The sequence below is a fragment of the Dipodomys ordii genome, unplaced genomic scaffold (genome assembly GCF_000151885.1).
Source record: "Dipodomys ordii isolate 6190 unplaced genomic scaffold, Dord_2.0 Scaffold82, whole genome shotgun sequence".
In the NCBI taxonomy this organism is placed as follows: domain Eukaryota; kingdom Metazoa; phylum Chordata; class Mammalia; order Rodentia; family Heteromyidae; genus Dipodomys; species Dipodomys ordii.
Genome location: NW_012267298.1, coordinates 12,317,006 through 12,343,676, shown reverse-complemented (window position 1 = coordinate 12,343,676; position 26,671 = coordinate 12,317,006). Strand labels below are relative to the sequence as shown.

General features: G+C 59.9%; 2 protein-coding genes across 2 annotated transcripts in view; both read left to right on the top strand.

The window, feature by feature from the left end:
• The first annotated feature begins 78 nt into the window (after positions 1-78).
• Positions 79-1,282, top strand: Arc (activity-regulated cytoskeleton-associated protein). Its single transcript, XM_013025175.1, has one exon. The coding sequence runs from the start codon at positions 79-81 to the stop codon at positions 1,267-1,269; it is 1,191 nt and encodes a 396-aa protein (XP_012880629.1). The 3' UTR covers positions 1,270-1,282.
• Positions 1,283-16,944: 15,662 nt separating this feature from the next.
• Positions 16,945-26,671, top strand: part of LOC105992315 (maestro heat-like repeat family member 5) — a 25,369-nt gene continuing 15,642 nt past the window's right edge. The window contains exons 1-11 of the mRNA XM_013025144.1: positions 16,945-17,237; positions 18,003-18,058; positions 18,983-19,026; positions 19,779-19,896; positions 22,525-22,673; positions 23,292-23,393; positions 23,680-23,796; positions 23,953-24,072; positions 25,035-25,157; positions 25,305-25,381; positions 25,842-25,977. Of these exons, the coding sequence (XP_012880598.1) occupies positions 16,945-17,237; positions 18,003-18,058; positions 18,983-19,026; positions 19,779-19,896; positions 22,525-22,673; positions 23,292-23,393; positions 23,680-23,796; positions 23,953-24,072; positions 25,035-25,157; positions 25,305-25,381; positions 25,842-25,977 (1,335 nt within the window). The remainder of the gene's footprint in view (positions 17,238-18,002; positions 18,059-18,982; positions 19,027-19,778; positions 19,897-22,524; positions 22,674-23,291; positions 23,394-23,679; positions 23,797-23,952; positions 24,073-25,034; positions 25,158-25,304; positions 25,382-25,841; positions 25,978-26,671) is intronic.

Sequence of the window (26,671 nt, the reverse complement as noted above, 5' to 3'; positions counted from 1 at the left end):
TCGCGCCTTGGCTCCCCGCGCCTGACCCAGAGGAGTTCTCCGACCTCCCGCCCGTCCCGAGCCACCACCTGCGCGCAGATGGAGCTGGACCGCATGACCACCGGCGGCCTCCACGCCTACCCCGGGCCGCGGGGCGGGCCGGCGGCCAAGCCCAACGTGATCCTGCAGATCGGTAAGTGCCGGGCCGAGATGCTGGAGCACGTGCGCAGGACCCACCGGCACCTGCTGGCCGAGGTGTCCAAGCAGGTGGAGCGCGAGCTGAAGGGGCTGCACAGGTCTGTGGGCAAGCTGGAGAGCAACCTGGACGGCTACGTGCCCACCAGCGACTCGCAGCGCTGGAAGAAGTCCATCAAAGCTTGCCTGTGCCGCTGCCAGGAGACCATCGCCAACCTGGAGCGCTGGGTGAAGCGCGAGATGCACGTGTGGCGGGAGGTCTTCTACCGCCTGGAGCGGTGGGCCGACCGCCTGGAGTCCATGGGCGGCAAGTACCCCGTGGGCAGCGAGCCCGTCCGCCACACGGTCTCCGTGGGCGTGGGGGGTCCCGAGGGCTACTGTCAGGAAGCTGACGGCTATGACTACACCGTCAGCCCCTATGCCATCACCCCGCCCCCTGCCACCGGCGAGCTGCCCGGGCAGGAGCCTGCCGAGGCCCAGCCGTACCAGCCGTGGGGGCCAGGCGAGGACGGGCAGCCCAGCCCGGGCGTGGACACGCAGATCTTTGAGGACCCCCGGGAGTTCCTAAGCCACCTGGAGGAGTACTTGCGGCAGGTGGGCGGTTCTGAGGAGTATTGGTTGTCTCAGATCCAGAACCACATGAACGGGCCAGCCAAGAAGTGGTGGGAGTTCAAGCAGGGCTCAGTGAAGAACTGGGTGGAGTTCAAGAAAGAGTTCCTGCAGTACAGCGAGGGCACACTGTCCCGGGAGGCCATCCAGCGCGAGCTGGACCTGCCGCAGAAGCAGGGCGAGCCCCTGGACCAGTTCCTGTGGCGCAAGCGCGACCTGTACCAGACCCTGTACGTGGACGCAGATGAGGAGGAGATCATCCAGTATGTGGTGGGCACGCTGCAGCCCAAGCTCAAGCGCTTCCTGAGGCATCCGCTGCCCAAGACGCTGGAGCAGCTCATCCAGAGGGGCATGGAGGTGCAGGACGGCCTGGAGCAGGCCTCCGAGCCGGCTGGCCCCCCTCTGCCTGCCGAGGATGAGGCCGAGACCATCACTCCAGCCCTCACCAGCGAGTCCATGGCGAGTGACCGGACACAGACAGAATAGAGCCCAGCCCAGGGCCCCCCCAGCCTGCTTGCCACACCTAACCCTGTGGCTTTTGCCAACCAGGACTTGAGCTGGGGTTGATTCCCCCTCCCCTCCGGGGGGGAGCTCTGGCCAGCTGGGCACCCACACGCCCCCTGGCCTGATGCAGACACAAGCAACCAAAACAGCAAAGGAGCTACTCTCTTGCAAGGCTCCTGCCTGCCCCTCCCTCGTCTGTCTTCCTGTCCCCTCCCCCCCCATGGCCAGTGGCCCCATCGTCCTCACACTCAGGCCACTGCAGAAGACCCCCAGCTTCCTCATTCTGCTCCAAAGCCCCGGCCCTCTGGTCCGGATGGCAGGAGCCAATGGGCTCCCAGCTCACGGGTACCCCAGGGCAGAAGCTCCAGAGAACCAGTGCCCAGGGAACTTCGGCTTCTGGGGACACCGCCTGCTCCTGACAGACGCAGTAGAGCCGGCGGCCACCCTCGTGGCCTCCTGGGGACAAGCCAGCCAGCTTCAGGCAGCATGGCGCCCCTGCCAGGGGCGAGCTGAGACCACAGCTCCAGCAGCTTCAGCAGTAGACCTGATGTCCCCGTGTCTCCTGGCGCTCAGGTGAGCCCTGCTCAATGACATCTTAGAGCTGGGGAGGGGGGGGAGCAGGTTCGTTTTCAGGGGGAGCCGCTGAGGGACAGGGTGGAGATGGCCTCGTGGGAATACAGATACTCCAGGGACTCAAGAAGGGGCTGGGCTGGGGGCTGGGCCGGGGGAGGGGGCTGGGCTGGGCCGGGGGAGGTTGCTGAGCAAGCTCACAGAGACCCTGTGCTTTCTCGCCCCAGCATGGTGATTCACGGCAGTTTGGAGACGAACTCGGCTCGGATGACTCAGCCGCAGCGGCAGAGGGTCCCAGAGGGGCTGGCTGAGGCAAGAAACTGCACCTTCGGAGCCAGGAGAATGACACCAGGTAATGGAGCCCTGTCCCTCCTGCCCAACGCTACCCCTTGACCATTGTCCTCCTGAGGCCCACTCCCCTGACCTCTGGGTGAGCTGGGAGGCTCGGCCAGCGTCGGGCACTCCAGCCTGGGGAAGACAGCCCATCCACCTGTCCACCCGTCCCTGATAGATAGTTTGAGTGAGGCTGGCACGTGGCTGCGCTGACCGGCTGCTTCTGCTTCTCCCCAGGTCTCAAGGCTTCCGAGGAGTCTTTGCTGCTGTGCCTGGCACTGTCCCCTCTCCTCTCTCCGAGCTGCCTGCACACGTCCTGGAGCAGCAGAGAGAGTGTGGCTGCAGAGAAGCAGTGGCCTGGCAGAGGGCAGCACCCAGCTCAGCCTGAGAGCTGGCAGTGGACATGCCAGCGTGAGGGCCCGGGCTTTTGCCACGCTGGCCCCGCTGGCCACCAGATGCTTGCCCCCAGAGCCACCACAGCTGGAGCGGGGTTCCCTGCCTGGCCGCCCGGCCCCGAGCCCCTGCTCGCTGTGTGGTCCTCACTTCCTGCCAGAGCCCTCCAGCAGCCCTGAGGCCGCTGCCCCTTCCCCGTGGCCCCAGCCCAGCCCAGGAGGCCCCCAGGTCTCTCCTGCTGGGTTGTTCCAGGCATCCTGCCCTGCCCTGCTGTTGCCCAGGCTAGGCTCCATTCAGGCCCTGTCCATCCCCAGTACCAGTCCTGGGGGCTGGAAGCCGCTCATGCCTGCAGCTCAGCAGGCCTTGCCCACTGGAACTCTGGAATCTGGGGATTTATTCTGCAGACACCCATACAGACACTCCCCTGTGCCCCTGCCAGCCCCACAGATTTATTTTTGCAGAAGCCATACCCCTCCTCATTAACTGGCACAGGTGCAGAGGGCCTGGGGTCGAGACCACAGGTGCCCACTGTCCCCTCCCTCCCCGACTGGACTGTGTACCCTGCCACGCCCCTGCCACCTCAGATTCTTTTTTAAAAATAGGATTTTGTTAATAAAGTACTGAAACTTCTCTGAGCATCCCTGCTGTTTCTCTGAGGGGGGGGCTGCGGGGGAACCCCTATCCCGAGGGTGAGGACCTGTGGGCACAGTGAGGTGCACGTCACCTCCCAGAGGAACCTGAGCTGTGGTTCTGGGGGCCCTGGAGCCCCTCACTCAGGGGCTATTACCACAGCCCCAAGCCTGGCTCAGTCTGGGGGGGGCTTGCGCTGAGCCAGGGCCTGTCCCCCAGGATAGCTCCTGCTGGACGGGGGTCTTGGGGGAGCCAGCCAATATCCATTGCTGGGGCTGGGGCTGCTCAGCCTGCTCAAGCCAGCCTGTCTGTCCTGGCTTCAGAGGCCAGCTTGGTCTCTGAGCCTGTGTCCTCATCTGCCCAAGGAGATGAGCCAACGTTAGCTCTAGACATGCACTGGCCGGAGAACTTGGGTGCCAGGGGCATTTGCTACCCCATGGGAAATCAGAATTCCTTTCTCCTGCTGGGTTCCCAGAGGGGAGGCCACGGCAGCCTGGACAGGGCCCTTCCAGCAAGGCGAAGCAGCACCAGCAGAGACTGAGTGCCAGATCATGGGAGTTGTCCCAATGGTGGGGCTGCTCTAGCCAGGCCTGGCCCATGGGGCAGTCGGAACTCCTGATATGAGCCAAAATTGGTGTCCCCCCAGTGCGGGGGGGTCACCCCTGCACTCAGCCTTCAACCTATGCACACAGCCCAAGGCGATCCTCCCCATCAGCTGACTCTGGACTTGCAGCACACTTCCAAAGCAGTGTCAAGCAGCACTGTTAGAATCTGAGTGGATGGCTGGCACGGGGTCTGACCGACCGTCACACCCACCCCTCCCAGCTGCAGGGCTGGCTCCTCCACTGCCCACGGGGCTCTGATGGGGCTGTTCTGCGGTTGCAGGGTCCTGGATGGAGCAGCAATGGCTGCGGGGGAGGGGGGCGAGCCAGAGCTGCACCTGCTGGTGACCCAGCAGTGCTGCACCTGCCCAGGGGAGGGAGAGCCGGAGCAGGACACAGATGGAGTGGAGAGAGCCACCTGCCGCCAGGAAGCTCCTCACCCTCCAAGGCCGGGGGTGCCCCAGCGAGCGCCATACTCTCCAATGAAAAGCTGCCTCTGCTCCTTCTTCCCCTTTGTCTCTTTTAACCAAGGAAACTGCTGACAAGAAGGAGGAGTAGAGTGCGGGGCGGGGGGGGGGGGGGCGGAGCCCAGCGGGCACACATACCCCCTGCTCACCAAGCTGGAGCCCACATTGTTTCTCTTTCAATGTTACTGTGATTGACAAGCTCTTTGATCTTAAGAGATTTGGGGCTCAGCTGTGTGTCTCTGATCCCGGGCAACCAGGCAGGGGGCTGTGTAGGGGAGGGATGTGGAGCAGCCCAGGCCTCCCAGCTCCTACAGCCTGATTTTGGACACCTTGCACAGTGGGCCTTAACAGCCTGGCCACACCTGCCCATCCAGGCATCACAGGTCACCTGGAAGTCATGGTCTTCTAATCGAATCAGGAATATCAATAATTCTTAGATCATACATTACACGTCACACAACAGTATGTAGGTTACAGAGTGGTTAAGAAAGGGTTAAGAGGAGTGGGGGTGGGGGGTGAGGGCACCCAGCAGTGCACAGCTGTAATCCCAAGAACTCCAGAGGCAGAGCTAGGAAGACCAAGGGCCAGGCAAAAGCACGTGCAAGGCCTTAAATTTAATCCCTAGTACAACTACCAAAATTTAAATTAAAAAAAGTCAAAAGATGCCGGAGGACTGAGCGGCCACGCAGAAGGCCAGGCAGGGCTGCTTCACATGCAAGGGAAGCCTCTTCACAGCTGTGAAAAGCGGATCTGAGGGGGACGGTTCAAGAGTTTGCAGCGGGCTGTGTGTCAAATTGTCCTGAACTGAGGCAGAGAATGGTGGGCGTCCTTTGCTGTGGCAGTCCTGGGCAAGGCCCGTGAGGAGGTGGCGGCCAGTGGGCCCACCATGCCCCAGCCCAGCTGAGGGGCGGCGTCTGATGGCGGAGCTCCCAGCCTGCCTGGGTGTCTAAGGTGATCTGTCACATCTCAGGTACAATCCTTTATCAGCATCAATAAATGAGCTGCTTTCGGGAGCGCTGGCAGGTAGCTGTGGATCTGTCTAAACAAAGCAAGGAGTCCTTCTCCCGTGGCCCTTGGGCACAGGGCACCATAGCTGGGTCACCCTGTTGCTCTGTAAGATGGCATTACTCAGGACCAGGCTCCATACAGCAGAGAAGCTAGAGCAAGCCTGGCCCCATCTCTCCAGGCAGTCAAGACGGAAGTGTCCTGGCACCGGTGCACTGACTGGAAGGGGCAGAGAGCACTGTGGAGCCCCCCTTAGGTGGGGCTGGTGGACACGGCTCCACCATAGTCCAGCTAATGGAGAGTCCACTAGGAACCCCCCGGTCCAGGGTCTGCCACACCCTTGGGTCAGGACACCCCTACCAAGGTCTGCAGGAAGTCACCAGGGTCACACCCAGGTGGCCTGTGTACCTGTGCCTAAGGGTCAGTTGGGAATAGGCACGTAGGGGGGGGGCTGCCAGTCTGGGTTGTGCAAGGCAGACTGATAAGAAGAGACTGGCGATGGCAAAGGACAGCATCTGGCTCAACTGGAGACTTTCTGCCTCTCTTGGGCTTCAGTTTCCCCATCCACACAGGCGTGGCCATTCCCAGACACCCCTGCGGGCGGTCAGCCGCGCAGCCCCCATCCCATGGCTGCCATGCGTGGATCTGGCCCCCGGAGCCAAGAGGTACCTGGCCTCCTTCCTGGGGGAAGTGGGCTAATGTATGCCGCCCCAGTGCAAGAGAAAATGGGACACAAGCTGGGAGCTCCACGCAGGCGTGGGAGAGCCTGGGGGAGCCGGGGACACCGGAAGGCAGGGAGGCACACGGGAGCCTCCCTGCGCTTCCCCGGGAATGAGGGCCAGTCCAGAGGTCGGGACACAGTGATTGCCGGAAGCAGGGGGTCACCCAAGGACAGCCCTGTGGGTGTTGGAGGCCAGCAGGAAGAGGGGTGTCTCAGGCGGAGTTCCACCTTTGCCCTGTTGGGACCCACCTCTGGCCCTCAGCAGAGCCATTGCAAATGCAGCCCCCTCCTGCCCTGTCCACGCAGGAGGAAGGCTAAGCCTCTGCAGGGGCAGCACCTGGAGGGAGGCAGCCGGGGGCGGGATGTGGGTCAGGCAAGAAAGGCTCACTACGGTCTCTGAGCACAGGACTCCAGGCAGGGAAGGGCAGCCAGCTCCACCCCAGGGACTCTGGCAGAGGCCCTGCCCCACCCCACCCCAGGGACCATGGGAGAAGTTCTGCCTCACCCCACCCCAGGGACCATGAGAGAGGCCCTGCCTCACCCCACCCCAGGGACCATGGGAGAGGTTCTGCCTCACCCCACCCCAGGGACTCTGGCAGAGGCCCCAGGAGCACCCCCCCCCCCGCCCGCACACACACAGTGTGCCTCTGTCAGGATGGAGACAGGGGTGTGAAGTGACTTGTCATTGAGGACCACAGGGGTCCCCGGAGGGGCGGTGGCAGCTTCTGGGAGTGGGGCAGGATGCTGCCCTCTGAGGCTGACGCCAGGGTCGAGGGGCAGCCAGACCCCAGGCCCACTACCCAGCAGTGCCAGGGGCCGGTACGGGTGTCCGCATGGATGCGGGGTGGTGTCCTGGGCTGGTAGGTTCAGGCTGCGGAGCTGGGTGTGGAGAGGCCAGGCCCTGGCTCCTCAGGACTGGCTTCTGGCACAGGGGTACCTGGTTTCCGTGCCCAAGGGCATCCCAAGACCCTGCCAGTAGGGGACCCCAGGGCTGCCCCTGATGCCCCCTACTTCTGGGGACCTGCACACTGTGCAGCCTCCCGTGCGCCTCCCTCCCCTCAGGATCCCCCTTCCCCCACCCCTGCCCTGCCAGGCTCCCACCTGGGCCGTGGACCGCCCCTCTTCCCCTGGACTTGGCGTTTGTCTGGTGGTCTCTCAGGACCCAGAGCCCCTCTCCGCTGGCAGCACCCTGAAGCAGATTCAGCCTGTGCAAGGTGGGTCCTCCCCGGGGCTGGTTTGTCTGGTGTCTTCTGCCAGAGACAGCTGAGACGAAGGAAGCCTATTTTTAGCTTCTGCTATCCCCTGTAATTATCTTGTCTCTGGCCCTGGCACCTGGTCCTCCTGGAAAATGCCAGTCTGTCCCTCAGCACTCAGGGCTGCTGTGGGTGAGGGGTGGGGGCATCCTCTGTCTCTGGACTCTTCTTTCCACTTCTGGACATGGGGTCTCACTCCACGAAGGCCAGAGGGAGGGAGGGTGGCTGGGGACCTCAGCATGGGTCCCCTTTCTCCCCAGGCTCTTGAGACAACTCTGACCTCAGGGAGCAGAAACACTCACTGATCCTGCCACAAAGCAAGTGGCAGAGTTCCTGCAGACCCCTACAAACCTCAGGAGCCCTGACTGGGTAAGGAGCTCTGCGGGTTACCTTTGTATAGCTGTGACCAAAAATAAATAAATAAAAACACCCAAGAGAGCAACAACAGGAGGGAAGCCCTGCTCTGGTCACTGTCTGGCAGGCGTAGCCCATGGTTGTGGGTGCTTCCTGCAGGGTCTGGGCAGGGGGGGAGGCTGCCAAGCATGGCATTCAGCATCAGATGTCTGGTCACCAACACCACTCTGGGCCACTTCAGGCTGACATATGCTGCCCTGTGCTGGCCTGTGCCAGCCTGTGCCCGCCTGTGCTGCCTCATGCTGGCCTGTGCTGGGCTGTTCTGGGTTGTGTGCTATGGTGAGGTGGCGGGGAGGGGGGGCGGGGGGGTAATTGTCAGCCTTAGCCCTGGCCTAGAACTGGCTTTATGGCTACTATACCCCATTGCTCATTTCTGAAGCTATAGTCTTCACTGGTTAGCTCTGTGTTTCCACCTCTTCCCCTCCCCCACACCCAGGCGTTGCTATGGGAACCAGGCTGGGGCACCCATGGCATCCCTGGTGGATGGCCTCGGCCCCCCGCGGGGGTGTGTGTGTGTGTGTAGCTGCACCTGTGGGCCGGGGGCTTGGGGTGGAGATGGGTCCTGGGACTGGCATCTTAGCGTCCCCGCAGGGTGCCCCTTTCTCACAGCCATGCCAGGTGTCCGTGCTGTGAGCCCCTTCACAGCTGTCACTGTCCAAGGCCACCACCTGCAGTGACCTCAACTCCCTCCTCACTGTATGACCTTTGACCTCCCCTTGACCTCTGTGGCTACGCAGCTGCTTCTCCCTGCTGGGCCTTTGCCTCCCCAGGAATAAAATGGATGGTAAGAGCTGCCAGCCATGGCCGCACGCAAGCCCCGAGCAGCCAGGACGGCCTGGCCCCTGAGGGCCCTTCAGGTGAATCCTCACCATTCCCTTGGCATGTCTTCCTCCTGCCTTGATTTCCCCATTTCTGCAGTGGTGGCATTTGGGCCGTGGTCAAGTCCCACAGCCTTTGGGTTCTCCAGTCCATGGTCTGGGCCCCTGCAGGCAAGCGAAGGGAAGGGCGTGGCCAGCAGCTCGGTGCCTCAGCCTGGAGCTCCGTCTCCTGCTGACAGCTGCCCTGCCGGTCACCGCCACCACCCCTGCGGCTCCGTGCCTGGAATCCGGGAGAAGGCAGCCGGGGCTGGGCTCCTGAGGCCAGCCTTCCGCTTTGCCTCTCCCAGCCTGGCCAGCGGGAGGGGCCGAAGGACTGGGCGCTGTCTGTGGAGAGGGGGCTGGGGGGAGAAAGTGGACAGGTCGCATCCCACATAGGGTCCTGTGTCTACCAGCTGGAGCGAGGCCTCTCCCCTCAGGCAGGTCCAGCTCCCTCTCACCCCCAGCTGTCACGGGCCACGGGGGGCCATCCTGGTCACACACAATGCTGGGGGGGAGGGGGATCGGGGGGATGGTGCACTGGCTTCTATCAAGTATGTGATGAAATTCATCTCACCTCTTCACATCCTTCGCTGTGGCCACTAGAAAATGCTAAGTCATGCCAGTGACTCACTCATCCTTGTCTGAGACACCCAGGGGCTGGTGGCGGGTGCCATGGGAGCTGGCCTTCCCTCCCACACACAGGCCCTGGATGGGGTCCAGGCGGGCCTCTGGACACTGGGCCTCCCTGGCTTTCTGAGTGGTCCTGGGCACACCCAGCTGCTACTTTCTGACCTCTGGTCCAAGCAGCTCTCCCCTGGCCCCTGCCCCACCCCGATGTCCTGGAAAAGGCTCTGCTCAGACAGCCTCTGGCTCCCCAGATGGCCAGAATGGTTCCCAAGCCCTAAGGCACTGGTGCAGTGGGGCCCTCCTTCCAGAATGTTCTACCTGACTCTGGAACTTGATGTGTCCAGTCCATCCTCTGCTGTACAGACAGCTCATGGCCAGCACTGACCCTGAATAGCAATCAGGGCCTGTAGACACAGAAGACTGAGCCCAGTCAGGCCCCCACCCAACCTCAGCCCACCTGCAGGGCAGGGCCACTCTGGGAGGCGGCGGCCAGGAAAGCATGGCGGCCCACACAGGCCAGCTCCTTTGGGTTCCCTCTGTTCAGTTTTGGCGCCAGCGGGAGGCACACCACAGAAACAGGCCACAGCTCCCGGGGCAGGCAGTGTGGACTGCAGCTGTCTTCCGGAGAGCTGAGTGGTCTGCTGGGCCTGGGAGCACAGGGGCTGCCACACTGTGCGCGGCCAGAGCCCCAGAGCAGAAGTGGGCAGAGCAGCCGCTCCCGTGGGGCAGAAGCAGCCGCACCCCTGCAGAATGCGGATCCCAGAACCGCGGACTGCGGCACCCGACCCCAGCCCTGGGACCCCAGGACCAGGACCCCTCTAGGAAAGGGGTCCAGATTCCCACCAGTATCCTCCACTCACCTTTGGGTAGCCGTGGGCAGATGCTTCCCTCTTCTAGAGGGCCATGTGTTAGGCAGTGCAGAGCCCTGGCCCCGGGGCTTGCGGCTTCCGTGCCTGTGCTGGGGGGTGGGGTGCACTTACTAGGTGAGGGCCCTCCCCCGGGGAGGGGTGGGCTGTGGAGCTAGGGCTGGCTCCCGCCACGCCCCCCCCCCCCGGCCTCCACCAGTTCTGTGCCAGGGGTAGGCACAGATCCTGGGACCTCAGACACAGCATGCCTGGTCGCAGTTTACAGTTGTCTGCAGCCTTGGCCCCCTGTCCTCGGCTCAGCTGGGCTGCGGACTGCTCCACACTCAGTGAGCACCTGCTGTATGCTGCACAGCCTTCCTCTGTTTCTCAGCCTGTCCCATCGTGCCCCAGGCCCGGCAAGGAAGCTCAGGGTAGGGGCAGGGCTGAGTGGGCCCTCCATCTCGGCGGGGCGTGGGGCTGCCACCCTCTGGACACCCAAATCACCAACTGCTTGTCCAGCTGGCTCTGTGTGCTCACAGGCTGCTTGCTTGGGCTTTTGGCTGCCCATCTTGGCTGGCACCTGCTGATAGGCGGTGGACCGACGCCCTCAGGTTCTAGTGCTGCCATGTTGACACTGTGCACGACCTGAGCTCCTGAGCTCCTGATCGATGCCTCCACCAGCACCATGTCAGATCCGACCAAATTGAGATGGAAAACCCCCCGGAAATCCCTTCCCACAGCCCACCAGCTTGTTGGGAACAAATGGCCCTCCTGTGTCAGGACAGACAGACGAGGAACAAACAAGGAGATCTCACCAGGGCAGTCACTCTGCTCAGAGGGTGGCAGCCACTCGAGACCAGAGCCAGGCAGGCTCACTGGGCACGGCAGGCTGCTCCGCTTTTATCAAAATCCAGACGCAGTGCTGTCCCTTCTCCTGTTTATGAGCCAGGCTCACATTCCAATCACCCAGGCTCCCTGTGTTAGGGGTGACCCAAGGAAGTCAGGACACGACACACTCCAAGCATCAGTGGAAAGTTCCCACTAGGCCTGGGGTGGCAGTGTCCTCGGCTTTAACTCCAGTATAAGGACTGGTATCCCTGACCCAGCTGGCTGGTGACAAGCAGCACAGATGGCAGTTCATAGTTCGGAAGTTAGGATGCAAGTAGTTTCAGGAAATACCAGTACACAATGGTGACTGGTGACAAGATAGGGACACTTTTATTTTTCTCACCATCTGAGGAAGACAATCAATTAACCAGGACACAAAAGGTCACAGCCACCTGAAAGTGCCAGCCCAGGAGACAGTCGCACACCCAGCCTCCTGCACGCACGCTGTCCCGCTCCGTGTGGGTCTGGCGGCCGGCGTCTCTCCCTGGCAGCTCCCACACACCTCCGCTTCTCTTCTTCTTCTCCTTCTGCAAATTTCTTTTAAGAAGTTTTTTATTGTAAAAATACTGTACAGAGGGGTTACAGTTACATGAGCATGGTAATGAGTACATTTTTTAGCAAGCATTGTTGCCTCCTCCTTTGTTTTCCCCCTCCTTCAGCAAATTCTTTTACCGACTCACAGCCCTGAAAGGTGTGACTTTTTGGTGGCAGTGTGGGCACTCTGCACAGGGAAGCCAGCTGCAGTCTCGGGGCGTACCTCAAGGTCATACTCCTGTTTAGCTGCCCACCATATATTCCCATTGTTTAATGGAGTCTTAATAAGCCCTGTTTATTCTCCTGTCTTGATAAAATCTTTTACCAGCCCACGGCTCCCAAAGCCATGACAAGAGGACAACACAGCAGAGCTCCCCCTCTTTGTCCATTGGCTGATGAATACAATTCCCTGCAGGACTGCTGGGGAGATTTGCCAGTGGTCCTGAGTAAGAAGAACCTGCAGGCCACAAGGCTCCCTTGCTAAATCCTGACCGAGGGAAGGGCTTTGAGCGTCCTCACCACACCCAGACGAGGCAGCTGGAGGGCAGGCTGCCCGGGAGCCCCTCTCCCTGGGAGGGATATTAAATAGGTAGGTTTCATTGGTTAGCCAGTGAAGAGATCACCACAAGCTGAGAAGTTTAATTACCTAATTGCTGCTCCGGCGGTGCATGGTAGAGAGGCGACCCACCCCTGGGCCAGGACTGATCCAGACCAGGGACCGGAAGAGGTGTGGCCAGGTGGGGGAAAGGTGTGGCCACACTGGATCCACGTGTGACCTCAGGGTCCGGGACCCTCCTAAGGTCAGAGGGGAGGCGTGTGACCAGAGGTGGTCCAGGTTGTGACCTAGCAGGACGGGAAGGTGACTGCTCCCAGGTCTGCCAGTTACCTAGGTAACAGATACTGGGCGGAAACTTAGCCAAGAGGGAGGGAGATCTCCCAGTGCAGACCTTACATTCCAGCCTTTGATAATTATGAAAAAGGGTAAAGATTCTTTCTGGCAAGGGGCGTCGACAGTAGGGGTAAAAGGCTGAGCTGTGGTCCCCTCTGGGAGAGGGCAGCAGGCAGCAGCTGTCCCTGCATGGTAGTCCTTGAATGAAGTCTGGAAGAAGCCTCAAGAGGCAGAGAGGGGCTGGGCAACAAACAAACAAACAAACCAGAGAGCAAACAATGGGCAAGAGGAAGGGTTTGGTGCTGAAAATTAAAAATTGGATGACTTGGCTAGAATGGCTAGTTCTTATCCCCTGCATTCCAGGCTGTCCTGGAGTTGATGGAAAATATCCCTAGCTACTTCTGACATCTGGTAGAGAAGAGTGTCAGGTGACAAAGGCAAGAATATAAATTCCTGTCCAGTTAAAAGGTAGACAGGTATGGACATTAGATGGGCTGGCATCTAGCTTCTACTGACCTCCCGGCTCTGGTTAATTTTGAAAGGGCAGGCACAAAGTAGCTGATGTGACATCATCTCCTCTTACTCCTCTTCATGGTCCCTTGTTCCCCAGACTGGCTGAGTCTAGGTGCTCGTTGCTGAGATGGCTTGTCCCAGTTGGTATTCATGGAGGTTTGAACTCAAGACCTGGGCACTGTCCCTGAGCACTTCTGCTCAAGGCTAGTGCTCTACCACTTTGAATCACAGTACCACTTCAGGTGTTTGGCTTGTTAATTAGAGATAAGTGTCTCTTGAGCAATGCTTCCTGCCTGGCTCTTTGCTGGTTAGTTAGGAGATGGAGTCTTAGGGATTTTTCAGCCCGGGCTCACTTTGAAATTCAAGCTTTGCCACAAAAACCCATTATTATTTCCAATTAAAGCAATAAGGAGACCAAGTAGAAATAAGTAGAGTGTACCTGCTCCTTATCAAGAATTGACCAACAAATATTCTGCAATGACAAAACTCGTTAGATGTGATGAGAGTTTTAGCACAGATATGTGTTGATTTCTGGTGACCCTAGCAATGCCTAAGTTAACCAAAGTTCACAAGATGCTCTCCTGGCCTACGCTTGTTTCACTAGCATAAAAACATAGCCAGCCTTTTCCAGGTCAGGCTGGGTAAGATTCTAAATCTAATATTACAGAAAGAATGTCACGCAGTCTTAGCTTTTGCAAATCCAAAGCGATCCTTCACCAGGAATCAGCTGTATGTGATGGAGTTAAGGTGGAGTACAGTCTACTTTTACCATGGTGGAGGTGGTCAGGCTGGTCTAGACAGGAAGAGATGGCTGGCACTGAACTGCGAGTCCAAACTCAACAAACTTCAGGAATCTCAGACCATTTAAGTCAAATAACTTGATTACAAGGCCAGCTAACAAGTTTACATAGATACAGACATTCACACATAGGCGTGTGCGCACACACATACACAAACACACACACACACACACTGTGCACATTAAGTTTTACAGCACGCAAAGTGGGCCGTAGACTCTTGGAATTCCAGCAGTAAGGTTACATTATTTTGCCCAATATTTTAGAACCATGTGGCCAGTGCTAGAATAGGCAACACCAAGCAAAAAAGGCAAAACTCAAAACCCAGAATTTTTGACAACAATATGTTTTGACATCTTTGCTAACAAAGCACATCAGATAGCTGGGCCTCAGTTTCCAGGGCCTGTGAAAAGAAGCAGCTACTTGTTAGCAAGGCACCTTAGAATAAATGGGTGGAGTAGTAGTAAGCTTGATGGAAGGGTAAGGGTCAGATGAGACTAAACCCTTCATCCACCATGTGACCAAGATGGCGAATTTCTGAAAAAGTCATGATGGAAGAAAACTTGGTGGAGTTTATTGAGTAAGCAAGCAAGCAGACACAGAAGCAGGAAGGAAGGGGCACCCTCTAACAAGAGTGTGGTGCTCTCAAGGAAAGATAGAGAAAAAGAGATTGAACTATAAGACTAGGAAAGTTACCTTTCTAGAGGAGATGGCTGGGAGGCAGAGGTGGTTAGGCAAAAAAATCTCGACATATGGAAACTCTGACAACTTTCAAACCTAAAGTGGCTAGCTTTTGGGAGGGAATCGAGAGGGGGTCCCCGGAATCCAGCCTGAGTTGCGCTCTTCAGGGTACAAGCCAAAATGTTGGAGAAAAGAAAGATGGAGAGATAGGGAAAGTTGGAGTGATTGGCAGAAACAGAGAGAGAGACAGAGACAGAGACAGAGACAGAACAGAGACACAGACAGTCAGACAGACAGACAGAGGAGAGCCTGAAAGTAAACAGACTTCTGACCATTTACCATTGCAGTGGCAGAAACTGTCTACATCAGAGAATGGTATAAAATGAGGCACTCTGGCTTTCCAGGGAGCGCAGGAGGCATTTCAGAGGGGTTCCACTGCTGGGGCGTGACTCGCAGCACCCCATTCAATGTGTAGGAGAGCCAGTCTGGTGAGTGGAGAGCTGACCAGGCAGAAGCGACGTCCCCACTTCCCCCAGAGCCCTCTAGAGAAAAATGGCCATGTCCCCAAAACCAAGCGTCCTCGCCTTCGGAGATGACCGGCCTTTCAGCTAAAGGCCGTAGGAGCTCTCTGGCGTGGCGCCATGTCTGGCTCAAGGCAGCTTGGTTCGCAGAAAAGGGGTGGTCAGGAAATCCTAACATTTCCAACTCCAAAACACCATCCAAGTCACAGCACCATATATAAGCTTTGTTAAATAGGTAGGCTTCATTAGGCAGCCGGTGAAGAGAACACCATGTGGTATTCAGCAAGGAAAAGAAGTTTATTTACCAAACTGCTGCCCCTGCCGTGCATGGGGGAGAGGCATGGGCCAGGACTTATCTAGGCCAGGGACAGGAAGAGGTGTGGCCAGGTGGGGGAAAGGTGTGGCCACACTGGATCCAGATGTGACCTCAGGGTCTGGGACCCTCCTAGGGTCAGATGAGAGGGATGACTAGAGGTGGCCCAGGATGTGACCTAGCAGAGGAGAAGATGACTGCTCCCAGGTCTGCCAGTTACCTAGGTAACAGATACTGGGTGAAAACGTAGCCAAGAGGTAGGGAGGTATCTGCACAGGGCCCTGATAATCAGCGTGGCCGTGGCCTGGCTGCACCACTGGGCACACCTGCCCACCAGAGGGGGCGGGGCATTGAGAGGCTGGCGTCACTGCGCCATGGGGTGTGCTGCCCTGCGGGAGGGGCAGGGCATGCCATCGGGTGTGCTGCGCTCCATGGAGAGCTGTCAAGAAGTGATTGGACAGTGGGCAGCTTGGGGGAGGGTCATGAATGTTGGTTGGAAGTTGGAAACCATTAGGCAGATGAAACCATTAGTCCTGTTGGAGTGGGGGAGGGGCAGCCTGTATATATAGGCTATGAGTTCCGAGTCCTGGGGGAGGAGAGAGACAGAGACAGGGAGGAGGCCATTGGAGGCCTCCTCAAGAGGTCATTTGGGGCCTCCTCCAGAGGCCATTTGGGACCTTCCTCTAGAGAGGCCTGTGGAGAGGTATCTCCTGGGGCAGAGCAGGGCAGGCCTGTGGAGAGTGGAGAGGCTGCAGAGGAGGAGGAAGGGAAGAGAAGGAAAAGCCTTCCCCTTGGCGCTTGGAGCTTTGGAACTTTGGAGCTTTGGAGCTTTGGAGGTCTGAGGTTTGGAGGTTTGAAGACCAACTAATAAAGGTCAGGGTTTGCCTACTGGAGGCTTGGAGGTTTGTGGTTGAGGCTACTCTTGGTTCTGGGTATCCAGCCCAGGACAAGGAAGTCACAGGCCTCCTTTCTGGTGTAAATAGTGTAAATAAAAATTTTTTTGGTCACCTTTAACCATGCCTCGATGCCTTATCTCGCTCTGTAGAGGTCCTAATTACCTTAGAGTACCAAGAGTGGAGGCACCTTGCGATGAGCTGGGGTAGTGACGCCAGCTGCTCAGGTCCTCCTCTTAGGACTTCCTTAGGGCCCAAGCCCTCAACTCCCAGACACCAGTTCTCTTCAGACCCTGGGCCTGTTTCTTGGAGGAGGATATTGGGGGAGTAGAGACCCCACCAACAGCCCTCTTGAGGGGCCGTTCCATGCTCTCAGCCTTCACAGTGATTTCTTCTTCTGGGACCCCTCCACCAGCCCGGGCCTGGCCCAGCCTTGGCCAGGGAATGGGTTGGCCTCGCTCTCCGGGGACAGCTCTGCGTCCGGGCTTATCCAGTTCACTGATCCTGGCTTTTCTCTGCCTGGAGATAATTAGAGCCATAGCATGGCCCATCCTCCTTCCTAAGAGACCCTGCCCCAGCAGAGCTCTTGGTGTGTGGTGTGTATGTGGGGGAGAGGGGAGGTCTGGCAAGCTAGTCCCTCAGGAGAAAACACCTAGAAAGTCAGCAGATGAGAGCTGGTCATGAATGAACGTCTGCAGCATTCGAACAGGGCTCTGAAGCACAGGGAGACCCCCTCCTCCCCAAGCCGGCCATGTCGCAGGCCGAGGCTCACTCCTGCAGTCCCGTGACAGGGGCAGCCGGGGGCCCGCGGGATCATGTGCGTGGCTGACTTTCCGTCTCCAGCTTGCCCAGTCACCGTCCAGGCTGTCTCCCACGCATGAGGGGACAGCAGGGCCACATCTCTGCCACGCATGGCTCGGCTTGGTCTGGTCTGCACTGCAAGTCCACGGGCAGCACAGTCTGTCCTAACAGCTCCAGGCCGTGTGAGTGTGCCCGCCAAGCCAGTCGGGGGCTCAGCGGCAGGCCTGGCTCCTGAGGTGTGCGCGGGCCTTCTCGGGAACACTGTCCTCTCGGTGGACATCAGGACGGGCTATTCTGGAGGACTGCAAGTGCCCGGTGTTCAGCCAGCATGTGAGAAGAACCACCTGGGGAACAGTCGCCCCGTGGCCAGCACCGCTGCCTGCAAGGAGTTCCTCCAACTGCCGTAAGCAGCGTCAGTTGGGGATGGAATTCCCAGGGGCCTGGGGAGCGCGGCTGTTGGGACAGCTCGCTCAAGTCTCCTGGGGCTTCTAGACAGGCTTTCTCAGGACATAATCCCCACTGAGCCCTGGGAACAGCAACCTTCTGACTGCCGGGAGGTCTGGCTTTGGGGGGGCACCTGCCCCCGGCCCTGTGGACGTCCCACTGTGGGAAGCATTGGGCCCTGCAGGGTCCCTCCACGCCTGCCCCCGCCTGAGGACCGGCCCCAGTGGGGCTCAGGTCCCTTCGCGGTGCTCCCTCGATAGCAGGCGGGGGCAAAGCGTCCCTAGGGACACCACCCACACTGCCACCCCGAGTCCCCCTGTGCCTCCCTTCCCTTCTCAGCATGTCTAAGCCAAGGGGCACAGGTCCTGTCCTTCCTGCCTGCTTTGCTCCTGTCCCTGGTCCGTTCAGGGGCAGCCTATTTTGAGAAGTTAGGTGGTAGTGAGAGAGCCCTGGAAAGTGCTCCTGGGGCAGAGGGGTGGGCGCTTTCTGGCCAGGCTCCCCACAGAGCTTCTCGTGCCCATCAGGCTGCTGCTTGGGGGGCCCAAGACGCACCCCTCGTGCTTGGCTCGGTCTAGCCTCTTTGGATCTTGGATCAGCTACAGATAACACAAAGCCCTCAGCCAGACTGCCATGGCTGAGGGGCGCGCAGCCAGGGCCTCCCTTCCCTGCTTCCACTAGCTGGGCACGCCTGCCAGAAGGCCTGACTCCTCCTGCTTTTCTGCAGACTGCCCACGGCCACCAGGCCGGACAGAGTGTGCAGGGTTCTCCCCAGAGCGGAAGGTAATATGAGTCTTTTTTCTTGCCTAGCCCATGTGTGTGTGTGCATGCATGCACGTGCATATACACGCACACATGCCAGTCCTGGGGCTTGAATTCAAGGGCTGGGCACTATCCCTGAACTTTGCTCAAGGCTGGTGCTCTATCATTTGGTCCATAGCTCCACTTTCAGCTTTTTAGTTGTTGGAGGTAAGTCTTGCTGACTTTCTGCCTGGGCTGGCTTTGAATCCTGATCCTCACATCTCAGCCTCCTGAGTTGCTTAGCTCACAGGCATGAGCCACTGGCACCCAGCTTGTCTGGCCTTTTTAAGCCTCTCATCCTTTTGCGTTTTAAATAGATTTTTTTCCTTGATAAAATTAAGCCTTGCTTACTGTAGACATGTTGGAAAATTTCCAAAAGGATTCAAAAAAGAAAATCTAGAATTCCCATGCTCAGAGAAAGCTGTGGGTTTTAAATTAGAATCATACAACTCTTCATTCTCCTCAGATCTAGCAATTTCCATGTCAGCAAATCGTCTCCAGAAACAAGATTTCTATGCTCAGAGAACCCACTTGGCTTTTTGTCTCCTGTGTGACTATTTTAAACCTGAGAAGGATCTTGGGATAGTGAATTTTCAGGCTTTCTAGTTTTTCCCATAATTAAACTCCTTGGAGCGGGGCCGACTCGGTCACGTGGGCTGTGCCCTGGGGGTGGCGCGGGCCCCCTTGGAGGTGTTTCCCCTCCCCAGCGCCGGCTGCCATTTGTGCCGTCTCTGAAGGCATCTGTACCAGTGCATCACACATGTATCTCACTTGGCTCTTTGATTAGCTTGGAGGTCATTTTCGAGCTGCCTTTGAGTGATACAAATCTTTGTCTGACCAAATTGGTGTCACTGCCCGCGGCTGCTGCACCACAGGCCTAGCACTGGCCTCTTTGCTGCCCTCCAGAGCGCACAGCTTACCAGACCCACCAAGAACACCCCGGAGACGAGGTACAAAGCACAGGCTGAGGGGCAACAAAGGTCACAGCGCGGAGGACAGGCTAGGGAGATGAGGCGGTGAAGGGTGTTCAGGGAGGCAAGGAAGGAATGTTCCAGAAACTGTAGCTGAATCATTGGGGAGGGGTCCACAGTTCCCTTTATCAAGAGCTAAAGAACAGAGTCTATGGCCTTACAAGGACAAGGGCGTGCCTTCTGACCAGGGAAGGGCAAGACCCTGGCAGGCTGGGAGCTGTGGCTGGGTCAGAAGAGGCAGGGCTGAGGCTGTCCTGGGGCAGGGCCTTGGGGGGATTATGGCTGGTCATTGGGGAAGAGGGGGGGGGGGCTGAGGAACTGGCTGTGGCCCACGCCGGCAGATGATTGGCCCTTTCCCTGGGAGCCTCCGGGAACGGGGGGGGGGGGGGGGAAGGGTATAAGGGGCGGAGTCACTGGAGGCCAGGTTCTGGCCATAGGATGGAGAGAGGATATTTGAAGTGGAAGAGCCTGGGACAGGCAGGGGGCGCGGTGGGGTGTGCTGGGGTGTCTGTGGCTGGGCTGCAGTGTTTTCCCCGCCTCCTACCCAGCAGCTTTCTCAGCTCACATCAGTCTTCTCTTTCCAAATGGCCCTCTTTGGGCCCAGTGGCCTCCGGCCTTGCCCAACTCGGCTCCTGGGGCTGCCACATGTCCAGCTGAGGTGTCTGAGGGGTCCTCACGGCCTGGCTCTGGTCCAGGCGGGGTGAGACACCTGAGAGCCCCATATCTGCCAGGTCCTGCCCTCCCAGGAGGTGGAGCACGCCATGTTGGGCCCGCCCAGCGATGGCTTCCACATGCCCGCCTGGAGATCCAACCGCCTCTCTCCCAGGGAGGAGCAAGAGCTGGAGCTTGGTGAGTGGTGGGTGGGTCTGGGGATGGGGAGGGGGTGGAGGGGGGGCTGGGGAATTTTGTCCATGGTCATCTGCTCGTGCCTACATGGTGCAGGGGGATTGGTCCACTTAGGTCCATCCGGGTCCATCTGGGTCCACCTGAATCTATCCAGGTCCACCCAGATCCACCCAGGTCCACCCACGTCTACCCACGTCCATCCAGGCTCAACTGGGTCCAGCTGGGTCCATCCAGGTCCATCTTGGTCCATCCGGGTCCATCCAGATCCACCCAGGTCCATCCAGATCCATCCAAGTCCATCCAGGTCCACCCAGGACCATCTGGATCCATCCAGGTCCATCTGGGTCCATCTTGGTCTACCTGGGTCCATCTTGGTCCTTCCAGGTCCACCCAGGACCATCCAGATCCATCCAAGTCCATCCAGGTCCACCTGGATCCATCCAGATCCATCTGGGTCCATCTTGCTCCATCCAGGTCCACCCAGGGGTCCATTCAGGTCCATTCAGGTCCACCTAAGCCCATTCAGGTCCTGGCCTCCATGTGTAGATGCTGGAAGCCTTCAGTGCCCCAGGACCCAGCAGAGAGACGACCGGTGGGATTTCAGTGACTGAATGAAGGCAGACGCGATGAAGGACAGGGGACTTGTCCTGCTTACACAGCCTCGGGGCTCCAGCACAGGAGCAGGGTGGCCACACCATTAGAATGGCAGCAGCAGTACCCCCTCGGACCCCGGCAGTGCTCAGGCTCAAGCCAGGCCAGGCAAGGACCCCAGAGTACTCTCTGACAGTGAAGGTGGCCAGTGATGAGGCCATGTGGGTGCCTGACCCAGGAGGCTGAGATCTGAGGATCATAGTTCAAAGCCAGCCCAGGCAGGAAAGTCCATGAGCCTCTTACCTGTAATTAACTACCGAAGTGCCAGAAGTGGAGCTACGGCTAGCTTTGAGCAAAAGAAGCCCAGGGACAGCACCCAGGCCCTGAGTTTAAGCTCTAGGACTAGAAAAAAAGGCAAAAGAGGAAAGGTTTATTTGGTTCATGGTTTCAGTCCATGGTGGGCTGGCTCCCTCACTTGCAGAAACACCAAGGCAGACAGCGGCAAACTACCATGTCAACCAGGAAGCAGAGAAGGGAGAGGGGAGAGGAGAGAGGGGAGAGGAGAGAGGGAAGAGGGGAAAAGGGAGAGGGGAGAGGGAAGGGAGGAGAGGGAAGGCGTCTGGGACAGCGTGTGCCCTTCAAAGCCATCGCTCAGTGACCTGCTTTACCCAGTCTCCTCCACCTCCCAAGGATGCCATCAGACCTGGACTGACCAGGGGCGACCACAGGGCTCTCATGATCCTTTCACCGCTCAGGGCCTGCAGCCACTAGCGAGGGGTTAGAGCCTGGGGACAGCATGTCAGGGTTTAATAAACACCTTGATATTTGCTTGCTGAAGGATGCTTCAGAATTCTCCCACCCACTCACGGCCCGCCCACCTTGTCCCTGCCAGGTCACTGATGGAGGAGACAAAATCTGTTCGCCTGTGCATTTCTTTCTTTTCTTTTTCTTTTTCTTTTTGTCAGTTGTGGGGCTTGAACTCTGGGCCTGGGCGCTGTCCCTCTGCTCTTCAGCTCAAGGCGAGTGAGCTCTCTACCGCTTGACCCACACCGCCACTTCTGGTTTTCTAGTGGTTTATTGGAGATAAGAGTCTCAGAGTTTCTTGCCTGGGCTGGCTGTGAACCGTGATCCTCAGATCTCAGTCTCCTGAGTAACTGGGATGACAGCTGTGAGCCACCGGCGTCTGGCTCATTTCTTTTCCGATAGAGCGCTGGTCGGCCATCTTGCATTTGCCTGTCAGCTAGTAGGGCGTCCTGGCTGGTGCCTGAGATGTGGGGGACGTCCCTTCTGACTGGCCCAGAGGCTTCCATCTGTTATTCAGAACTCCTCGTCACAGACTTATGAACTGTTTTTGAGTTTCCACTGGCTACCAATGGTTTGGGGTCCCCAGAAGTTCATGCTGCGCACGAGTGGTGAATGTATTGTTTCTTATTTAGGCAGCCATTTGCTCCTGGGGACTGGCGGTCAGGACCACAGCGCCCCTGCCGCTCTGCAGTGTGAGGCTGCCCCTGCAGTGTCACTGTTTCCTGGTTATTGCCGGGCAGTGACCCGGTTAGTGCAGGGTCTAGGGGCTGCCCTTCCACCGGTCTTCCGCTGGCCTTCCGCTGCTCTGTGGGCATGTGGTTTCCTCACAGGCCTGAAGGTCCAGGTCTGGTTGTGGCTCATGGCTCATTCCAAGCTCTGTGCCCTGGCGAGCTGGCTGCACACTGAGCTGCTCCGAGCGGGTCGCCGGGCTTCGGTGGTGCCTGGTCTGACAGCTCTCTGCAGTCTCCTCTGCTTTCATTTTCCTCCAAATATAGTTTCAGAAAAGCACTTTCCAGGGCTGGGAAGGTGGCTTAGTGGCAGAGTGCTCACCCAGCATGCCTGAGACCCTGGGTTTGATTCCTCACTACCACCTAAAAACAACAACAACGACAACAACAACAAAAGAAAGTACTTTCCACAGGCCTAAATGGGGGTCCTGCAGAGAGAGAGCCGGGCGTGCCTGGGGCTCCAGCAGCCAGTTTCTCTGGGTCACAGGGAACTTTGGGCCTTCCACAGACAACTCAGATGTGGGGCTGGCGGAGGAGTTGTGGAGCCAGCACCCCCCCTGGGAGGGCACGTTGCTGGGCAGGATCAGGACGATGATGGCCATGGAGCAGAGCCTGGCGCTGGAGACCATCTGCCGCTGTCTGGACGAACACAGCCAGGTGGGGCGGGGGCCACCCCCCAGTTCAGGGCGAGCAGGGCACATTCCACATGAGGGCTCACGGTGCCGCCGGGGCGGGCTGCCCTGGCCCTCTTCAGGTCTCTGCAGAGATTGTTTCTGGTGGTCTCAGCTAGCCCGTGCCCCCCCCCCACATACACACTAGCAGTGCCTGATCCTTTGAACTGGGGGTGTCAGAGGGAGGACTCACAGCAGGGCTGGTGCTCCTGGAGGGAGACAGTCGAGCACGCTCGCTGAGCACTGGAGGGAGACAGTCGAGCACACTCGCTGAGCTCGGGGACCTGAGAACAGGTCTCAGAGAAGAGGAGAGGAAAACTATCTAGTCGGAGGAACACGCTGCACAAAGGCCTTGAGGCTGGCATGGGGGCAGGGGGCTGGGAGCCGGGTCCAGGGCTAGCTGGCTCTGTTAGGAGTCCACCTCTGCCCTGGGGGAGGAGGAGGTCTGCTGCAGACTGCAGAGGTGGGCGTGGCCAGACTCATTGGGGATGAAGCCCCTTGCCTCTCCTCTTCTGTGGGGAGTGGTTTGTGGTCCTTGGTCATCCCGGGCCCTGTCCTTCACTGGTGGTGTAGAGGAGGGGGGCGGGCAGGGGCCTGACCCGAGCTCTACCTACAGAACCCAGAAAAGCAGGTGTCGGTGTTTGACAGCAGTGTGCACAAGTTCCTGGAGTTCCTGGGCCTGGACCCCAAGAAGTCTGAGGAGAAGGTGAGTGCCCAGCATGGCTGCCCAAGGCCATCCCTCTGTTGCCTAGAGACCCCGAGGAAGGGGACTTCGCAGACGCAGCCCAGTGAGGAGACCGCAGGCACGGGGTGGCCCTCAGTTGAACTTCGGGGTGCCTAGGGGCCGCTGTCCTGTGGCCCGAGCCCTTGGGTGGTACACCGGCCTCTGGGCTCAGGCGCCGAGGGTGCAGGGCCTGGGCCCAGCCTGCTGCAGCTGCCGCAGGGCTCAGGCTCCTGGGACAGCCACCTCCCAGCCCGGCCCTTCCCGCCAGGCTTTCCTCTTCCGCCTGTACGGGCTGATCCTGCGGGAGTGTGCGTCCTCGGAGCGGGTGGAACACCACCTGGCCTGCCTCTTGGAGCTGTCCCACCAGCCCTCCAGCCAGCGCGAGGTGGGTTGGTGCCCCGGACTCTGCCCCGTGCCCCCCCCACGCCCACCCTCACCATGTGGAGATACCAAACAGGGCTGCCGTTGAGTGAGGAGCTGACCCCTCCAGACTGGGCAGACAGGACGGCCACCTGGGGCTCACGGGGTCCTCTGCCCGCAGGGCATTGCGCTGGCCGTGGGCCTGGCCTCCGCCAGGCACCTGAAGGAGGTGTGGGCCCTGCTGGAGCACCTAGGCCGCACCAGGTTCCTGAGGTCGGTGGTCACGCCGGAAGAGAGCCAGGTAGAGAGGCCCGGGGAGCCAGGCCCTGCAGGGAGGGCTCAGCCTCCAGTGCTCAGTGGTGGCACGGGCCTTCTGCCCACCACCCCAGGAGGACAGTATGTGGGCTCAGGGCGGAGCCTGCACCCTCTCTGGCTTCCCGCAAGTCCTGTCTCAGAGCCTGAGAGAGGTCTGGGGCCACCGCCAGGTAGAGGCTCTGGGCCACACGGCCACCCCCACTTCCAGTGCAGCCTCTGGTGTTGACCTCAGTTTCTCTTCCTGCACCTGGCCCCATGTGTTGAAAAGCTCTGTCTTCCTGCCCAGCCCCCGCCCCTGCAGCCCCGCTGGAAAGAGCACCGACAAGATCCCGGTCCTGCACAGAGAGGCCTGCCTGGGGCGGGGTGGGGCGGGGGGCTCCCTGGAGGGGGAGGCTGGGTCCAGCCCTGGACCACAAAGCTGCCGGGCGGCGGGTGCGTGCTGGGAGCAGGGCTGCCAGGCATCAGCGCCCAGGCCCAGCTCCAGCCCCTGGTCGGCAGCAGCCGGACCTGCGCTGGAAGTGGGTGAGCAGCACCTCCCTGCTGTGCTACGGGCAGATGGCCACGCACGCCAGGGAGCAGATCCTGCCCTGGGTGGACAACATCGCGTCCCGGATGGTGTACTACTTCTCCTGCAGCCCCTGCGTGAGCCACACCCCACCACTCCCGAGCCCCGCTCTGCGTCCTCCCCTCCCCCACTCTGCTCCGACCCGGCTCTGGGCAGCATGTGTGCCTGACTGGCGCAGCTGCCCCGGTGGTGGGCCCCAGGGAGAGAGCTGGCAGAGGTGGGCCGGGGATGCGAACCCCTCCACTCTGTCCTGAGCGGCATGGGGCGTCCCTGGGGGCGGCCTGCCACCGGCCCCGTGTGGCCCCGTGTGGCCCCGTGTGGCGGGGGGTCCAAAGCTGGCGGGCCGCACCGCTGACAGTCCTGTTGGCCCCGGGCCCGCACAGGACGAGGTTCTGAACGCCAGCTTCCTCACCGCGGCCATCCTGCTCACCCGAGCCCTCAGGCGCGAGTATGGCGCCCAGAACTACAAGTTCACACAGACGCCGGAGCTCATCCACTGTCTCCTGGTGAGGGGCGTCCCTGGCCGGCCGGTGAGGGGCCAGATGTGGGGCGTCCCGGGCCGGCCAGTGAAGAGCTGGGTATGGGGCGTCCCGGGCCGGCCGGTGAGGAGCAGGTGTGATGCCACTGCCACCCTTGCCTCCTCTGCCTCCCAGAGCATGCTCCAGAAGGAGCCCAACTTTCTGGCCACCCTCCTCCGGCAGAAGATCATCCTGGTCATCGTGGGGCTGAGGTAATGTGATCTGTGCCGCAGAGCAGGCCAGGCCCTCGGGGGTGCCATGGGGAGGGGGTGTGCCGGGGGCTGGGGTGGCACCAGGAACAGAGAGAATGCTGGGTGGACTGAGGCCTGGCACATTCTGGGGCCCTGGCCCCGCTCACATGCCGGCGCCTGCCCTCTGTTACACTGCAGACGCCGATCTTGGGCCCTCGAGTCCTGACACTGGTGCAGACCTCTTTGCCCCCACAACAGCCCCTGGCTTCTCACAAACAAGGGCCGGGGAACGGGGAAGGGAGCTGAGCGCAGGGCTGGCTTGCTGCGGCCTGCGCCCGGCCTCCCCCAGCCCGCACACACCCCGGCAAGCCCTCACCCCGGATCCAACCCTGCTAGCTGTGCTCCACCGCAGCCTCCCCACACCAGCCGCCCACCCCACAGGGCCCCCAGCAGCCTCCACTCTCTCCTGGGTCTCCCACAGCAACCTGCGGCCCAGCCTCAAGCCCGTGGTGAAGTCCAGGGTCCTGCAGACGTGCCTGCGGAGCGTGTACTCGCTGCCCCCGCCAGAGGCACTGCGGAGCAGCCTGCCCCCGCTGGAGCCCGCGCCCGACGTCATGGTGAGACCTCCCACCTGCAACTCCCCCGGCCTCCCCCCCCCTGCCATGCCCAGGGTTGGGGGTTCAGGCCGGCCCTGCACTGCAGAGAGAGGAGCATGTGAAGAGCTGCGGGGTGGGGGGTGTCAGGGTACAGGATGCAGGCTCCAGGAGTGATAGGGTACAGGACGCAGGCTCCAGGAGCAGTGGGGTGCAGGACGCAGCTTCCAGGAGCAGTGGGGTACAGCCTCCAGGGGCTGCCAGGTTCTGTTCAGTGAAGGAAGGCAGAGCCAAGCAAGAAGTGTGCTGCTTCTGGGGCCCAGGGTTGCAGAGCCTGCAGCGTCCAGGCTCCGGCCCAGGGTTCTAAGCCTGCAGTGTCCTGGCTCCAGGCCCAGAAGATGGAGCAGGCCCTGGGGGAGCAGAACTCCGGCCCTCCTGCTGGGCTGTCCAGGTAGATGCGTGGAAGTGCTCGGGTGATCGCAGCTCCCTGAAAGGAGGAAGGCGCTGAGGAGAGGGCAGAGGTCTCAGGCAGCCCACTCCACTGCTCACGAGGGAGGTGGCAGCCAACCGCATGGGGACTGGCTTTTTGTATCTTATTTTTAGCTTGATGCCTTCTCTGGCTGCGGTGGGGGTCCGGGCGGGGGTATGGGGAGGGGGTCCGGGATGGGGGCCCAGGCGGGGGTCCAGGTGGGGGTCTGGGGCAGGGTCCAGGGTGGGG

Coding starts and splice junctions, on each gene's coding strand:
- Arc (XM_013025175.1), top strand. CDS start 79: ATGGAGCTGGACCGCATGACCACCGGCGGCCTCCACGCCTACCCCGGG.